At 39.2% G+C, this 6,463-nt stretch overlaps 1 protein-coding gene across 2 annotated transcripts in view; it reads left to right on the forward strand.

Moving 5' to 3' along the window:
• The first annotated feature begins 300 nt into the window (after positions 1-300).
• Positions 301-6,463, forward strand: part of LOC143021689 (retinol dehydrogenase 11-like) — a 13,442-nt gene continuing 7,279 nt past the window's right edge. The window contains exons 1-6 of one of the 2 annotated variants that reach the window (XM_076179316.1): positions 301-434; positions 2,267-2,428; positions 2,591-2,683; positions 4,255-4,366; positions 4,728-4,855; positions 5,572-5,654. In XM_076179316.1, the coding sequence (XP_076035431.1) occupies positions 2,272-2,428; positions 2,591-2,683; positions 4,255-4,366; positions 4,728-4,855; positions 5,572-5,654 (573 nt within the window). In that variant the 5' untranslated portion in view covers positions 301-434; positions 2,267-2,271. Of the gene's footprint in view, positions 435-467; positions 603-2,266; positions 2,429-2,590; positions 2,684-4,254; positions 4,367-4,727; positions 4,856-5,571; positions 5,655-6,463 lie in introns of those variants that run through there. The other variant, XM_076179317.1, reaches the window with a different exon arrangement.

A 6,463-nucleotide genomic window follows, 5' to 3' on the forward strand; every position in this document is an offset into this window, starting at 1 on the left:
GGATATATTACCAAATTGTAAACTGAAATCTGTGGAGGGTAGCCTTAAATAGCAAACAGAAATCCACCTTGCTCAGTTGAATAGAATTATAATTCACAGATGCGTGGCGTGTTGGACTTTATCCCGGGCATGGACTGAGAAGTAACGCCGATGCTTAGCAGTTGCCTGATATTTCCTGCGGTTTATGATTAACGTTCAAACTATTATCTAACTTATACTACATGGTTTGTATTTGCTTAACGTATCGAATACAATTTCTTTTGGGATCGAGGACAAGAGAAACCGTAGCATTTGTCCGCAACTTTGTACGTAAAATTATTAAAATTTGTTATATTGACGGCAACCACTCCGACCTGCAGTGCTGAATCAGTTACTCTTGAAGGTCGTTCCTCTCTCAGTAGCTGCTTGCAGGGCAACAAACTTGTCTAAACAACGTAAGTTTTCGCTTGATTCCTCTCAGTATTGTAGTTGGTTACAAGATAGACCACAATTTCTCTCGATCTTGGTACTAGACGTAGTGGTGGTGTAGACAACAATATAAAGTCGAGGATGGTGCCAACCACTTGAATTTGACATTGTCTCTATTCAAGGACAGCTTGCAAGTGTGATGTGAATATTTGGCTTTTATGTTTTGTAAAATAGGTCTCATTTCCTCTTGGTTAGAAAAATCTGTGAGTGAAATATGTAACGCGTAATTTGAGAAGTGCATTTTTGTCGCATTCTTAGAAAACCTATATTCGAATGAGATCCTCTATTTGGTATATAATAAACTCAAAGAAAACAAAATTTCTTTGCAATGACTTTAGACTATTACATGTTTACACAATCGTGTCTTCAACTGTATCAGTGCAAATTTGACATCCCGTTGTTTTATTGTTGTTTGATAGCCATTTTTTGTCATTAGATAACTGATGCGCTGATATTTGCATGTTACGCAAATATTTCTTTTCTTAGAGCAACAGTACAGTTAGGAAGAGATCGTGGACACTGCTAATATGTACAGTATAATTTCTAAGTTGTAAATTGTGAGTAGAGAGTGAATAAAAATTCTTTATTTGAATAAATACAAGCAAATAGGTACATATTTTGTCACGCGAAGGGCTGCCAGTACCCAGTGTGTTATGGACTCTCAACCAGAATGTATAGCGTTGTCGTTATTTATGCAGGAGGAATAAGATTCGAATCTTCAGGTTACTTGTGCTCCATGTCTTGCTATACGGCTGTGAAACATGGACAAAGAACGCTCACCTGAAGAAACATCTCGATGTCTTTGGTACAAAGTGTCTTCGGAGAATCATGGGGTGTCGCTGGAATGACTTCGTATTAAACCAGAGACTGTACTGTGAGACTCAGTCTAGGCCAATTACCAGCATGCGTGAACGTAAACTCCGGATATATAGGCATGTGGCTCGTTTCCCTGATGTTGATCCTATTCAGCGTTTTCTCCACAAGCGACAACCCTCGATGGAGGAGGAGACGAAGGGGACGTCCACAGAATTCATGGAGCAAGTTAATCAAGCTTATCGAGAGTTGTTTGGAGATGGGAAGGGTGCCTGCATGAGAGCTTGCTCAGAGAGATTGTGGGGACTTGTGCCGTCGTGTGAGTGAAGCAACGCGCTTCCTGGCGTATTCCCCCAATTGACGACGATGTTATCAAAGCGGCTTTGGCTTTCTTTACGGCGAAACACCGCTATTGCAATACAAGACGTGGTGTTGAGGAACTGTTTCCTCAAATGTATCACCATGTTTATTAGCGAGATTTCCTGCTCAACAAAACACTAACCCACTGAACCAAGGTGTTTTATGGGTTCGCTTATAAATTTTAAGTGCATAGATATCTTTCAGAGTCCAGTCAAAACTTATTAGAGGGAAAAAAAAAAAGATGAATTGACAACATCCCAAGTATCATGGCTTGAAGCATAATTTTCGGGGAGGTTCCAACCGCCTAAATAAAGCCAGTGATCTGTGTCAAAGCACTGTGGAGTTACCACCGAATGTTGATAATTGAATGATTATATATTCTACATTACTTATTAAAGAAAGTGTAGCGAAAACAGTTTAACGAACCTCAGCGAATGTTGATGGATTTAGTAGAAAGAACCTTCAAATCGATTAGAATTTCAAAACAGTCCGGCATAAAAAAGTAAAATGATAAAAAATCAACTTCAGTGTGAGTTGCTAGACGCGGTGTATCACTCAACTAGTATTCGTGGAATTCCCAGGAATAGGTCGGCTAGTTAAGATTAATTGTATATATCTGTTCCAGGCACAATGTGGCAAGTGCTCCTGTACATAACAGGATGTTTAGTGGTGATGCTGGGGCTTTTAGTGGTGGTTAAAGGATGGCAATATCGACAAGGGTTTGGCTGGTGTACCTCCCAAGCCTCCATGGAGGGAAAAGTCGTGCTTATCACGGGGGCCTCTGCAGGTAAGTTAAGACTCTTTTTGGAAGTGTGAAATCGGCTGCAGCCTTGGCTCACATCCTATAGGGCTTCAAAAAGATTGTATTTAATTTGATTTTTTTTTTTTTTTTTTTTTTATATATATACATTACAAGTATTTCCATTTTTTGTATCCCCCAAACTGAAAGGTCTTGGGAAGGAGACGGCTCTGGACCTGGCCCGAAGAGGTGCTCGTGTCATCATGGCTTGCAGAAACCTACAAAAAGCCACCAAGGTTTTAGGTGAGGGAAAGCATACCTCTTATTTCTCGATGTAATGCTCTTGTTTCGCACGTTTCTTTTTTCTGTCTATTTTGCATTGCCTTAAACACACACACACAAAATACTTGGAAAAAAACAACGTACTAAATCCAAGGCAATTTGGATTCAGACAAGGACGATCATGCGTCACCAATTTAATATGTTTCTATTCAAGGCTAATAGATATAATACAAGAAAGAGATGGATGGGCTGATTGTGCATTTCTAGACCTAAAAAAAGCTTTTGACAAAGTACCACATAAGAAGTTGCTCAAGAAATTAGAATCTGAAGGAGGAATACAAGGTAAATTGCTAAATTGGATGGAAGACTTTTTGCAAGAAAGGAAAATGAGAGTAGTGATAAGAGACCAGCACTCAAAATGGAATGAAGTAATAAGCGGTGTCCCGCAGGGAACAGTTCTGGCCCCAATAATGTTTGCTATATATATTAATGATATGGATGAAGGAATAGAAAGCTATATGAGCTTCTTTGCAGATGATGCAAAACTACTGAAAAGAGTGGAAACTGAAGAAGATTGTGAATCACTACAGAGAGATCTAAATAAAGTACAAGAATGGAGTAGGAAGTGGGAGATGGAGTTCAATACAAAAAAGTGTAGTATAATGGAATTTGGAAAAAGCAAAAACAGAATAACAGGATCATATAATTTGGGAGAAGAAGGAATAAAAAAAGTAGAAAATGAGAAGGACCTGGGAGTCATTGTTATGAATAATATGTCACCTGAGAAACATATAAATAAGATTTTTGGAGAAACTTATAATTTAATAAGAACAAACAATGTGGCATTTACATACCTGGATGAAGAAATGGTGAGGAAAATCCTAATCACCTTGATAAGACCAAGATTGGAATATGCAGCAACGATATGGTCACCAAGTACAAAAAAATGTATAAAAAAAACTTGAAAGAATACAAAGAGCAATTACAAAACTGGCACCAACACTCTCAAAACTATCATATGAAGAGAGACTACAAAAACTTGAACTACAGACACTAGAGCAAAGAAGAGAGAGAGGAGATTTGATAGCTATTTACAGAATCATGAAAGGCATAGAAATTACTGATAGAGAGAATCTGATAAAATGGGATGACAGAAATACAAGAGGACACGGAAAGAAAATAAAAAAAGACAGCTATAGAAGAGATTTGAAAAAGAACAGCTTTCCTCACAGAGTAATAGACAGTTGGAACAAGTTAGATGAGAAAGTGGTGTGTGCAAAAACAATACATGAATTTAAAAATAGTTTAGATAAAATGAGATATGAAGACGGGACCCCATGAGCATAGCTCCCCTTCCCGTAAAATACAACTAGGTAAATACAACTAGGTAAAATACACACACACACACACTTATAATTATAACTATTCTAATTTACATATTTTTGTATTCCTACTATGTTCTAGTATCACTTATTACGTAATATTATATTTTAGTCCAATTATAATAAACATATCATACCCACGTATGATCTTTATCTTAATACATATTACTACTTAACATGCTTATTTCATCACTTTTTCATCGTTTGTAGAGGAGATCCGGGAAGCCACAGGCAACAACTTGGTGGAGGTGCAGTTGCTGGACACTTCTTCCATGGCCTCCGTTAGGAAATTCGCTAATAACTTTCTCAAAAATGAGAAGAGGTGAGCTATGATCGTGTGTGCAGAGGAACAGGTAATTCCTTCCACATGGCCTTTTACATAGTATTTTGACTACCACAATGGTATCAGTGTAATCTGCGTGGCAATCCTTTGGTATCTAAAATTTTATACACTGTCAAGCAACCCCTTTTGTGTCGGTAAATGCCTCTTAAAATTCTATTCCTTCTGTCGCAAAGGTATGTAAAAAAAATCATATCAAAGTTTGTAACTCGAATCAAAAGTTCTTGGACAACATTGTAGTTTCTCTATTTCCAGATAAATAGCAGTGCTATTACAATCAGATTACGAGGTTGAAAGTACGACTGGTCTAGTGTTTTCTCTGTCTCACCTCTCTCCTCTGCAGGCTGGATGTTCTCATACTGAACGCAGGAATAATTGGACCTTCGAAACTGACCTTTACAGATGAGGACAACGAGATAACGATTGCAACGAATCACTTGGGTCACTTTCTTCTAACTAATATTCTACTTGGTAAGAATCTTGAGGGGCAATGACACACACACACACACACACGTTCATATACACGGCTCGACGGCGCAGTGGTAGCGTTCGCAACTGCTAACCCAGCGGTCCGAGTTTGAGTCCCGGTAAGAGCTGAAATAGTTTTGGTATCGCTGCGGTGCAAGCCGTTACTCCAATTCTCGTGGGCGGGGAGTTGAGTTTTGTGTGTGTGTGTGTGTGTGTGTGTGTGTGTGTGTGTGTGTGTGAGGTCATATCATTACACATAGATCGGTGATACATAAACTCTGAGCTCTCATCCGGAAGGTAGTAGCTGTTGATCACGTGTGCAACAGGTGATCCAAGACCATAGTGGTGAATTACACACACACACATACACACACACGCGCGCGCCGTGACTAAATGGTGTGGTAGTACGACTCTCGACCGCTAATTCAGCAATCCGTATTCGATTCTCGTCCAGCATCAGTGCACCGCTCTGCTAGCTGGGGCTCCAGACTTTTCTCGATGCACTTCGTCCTTGGAATTCTCACAATCCTCATATATTGTATCTCTGTTAGTTTTGTACAGGAATTCAGTACCTGTGTGTCTCCATGTGATATGTATGTATTAGATACACTTGAGTGTCAAAATGAATACATTCGAAATACGGCTGAAATACATACTTGTGTACGTATTGTACTCGGTTGTTGATTTTTATATTGGCAGTATAAAACCCTTTCTTTCAGACCTCATGAAAAAGAGCTCACCCAGCCGCATCGTGGTCGTTGCTTCACTAGCTCATGCGTTTGATGAGGGATTCGATATTGATGTAAGTTAGTATTTTCAGTATCATGACCTACACTGAGCTGCTGAAACTGGTTTGAGTAAGGTCAGTGCATCAACAAACGTCAAGCAGGTCTGTCGAGTTGAAAACCAGAAACTGATTTAAGTTGGGTTGAACTGTCAAAAATGGAAAAAATAGTGAATTTGTAGATTTGAAAGCCAGGAACTAGCTTTAGGTAGGGTCTGGATGTCAAAAAACAACAGGCATGTCTGTCTAAGTGAAAGCCATATGGTGGAATTAGTGAGGTCGAATTATAACAAACGACAAGTATGCTGACTGAAGTCCAGATGTGGTTTGAGTAGAGTAGAATGTGCTAGATAAGGTTGTGGAGTTGGAAATCAGAAACTGACTAGATTGGAGTCGGGATGTCAAACACCAGGAGTGTGCGTTCAGTTAAAAACCAGAAGAGTAAAAAGCAGCAACGACTGCATCAGCACTGTAGGAAAGAGGATCCAGTGTATTTAACGTTTCGCCCATCAGGGCTTCTTCAGAAATAACATAGTAGACAAACATCTGACCGCCTGAGGAGTTTGCGGGGAGAAACGAACATGAAATTGGTATAAACACAACTTGCGAAAATTGCTTGATACCTCTTTATCAGAATTGCGCTTCTGCCTAAAGCTTGGGGTATATAAGGAGTCAGATGTTTGTCCACTATGTTATTTCTGAAGAAGCCCTGCTGGGCGAAACGTTAAATACACTGGATCCCATACTTTGCATTTGGCCTCTTTGAAAACCAGAAATTAAATCAAGTTTAGTAGGAATATCAACAAGCAACAAACAAGTTTGTAGAG

This window comes from Oratosquilla oratoria, chromosome 42, assembly GCF_046742065.1.
Source record: "Oratosquilla oratoria isolate Oo_2021 chromosome 42, ASM4674206v1, whole genome shotgun sequence".
Lineage (NCBI taxonomy): Eukaryota > Metazoa > Arthropoda > Malacostraca > Stomatopoda > Squillidae > Oratosquilla > Oratosquilla oratoria.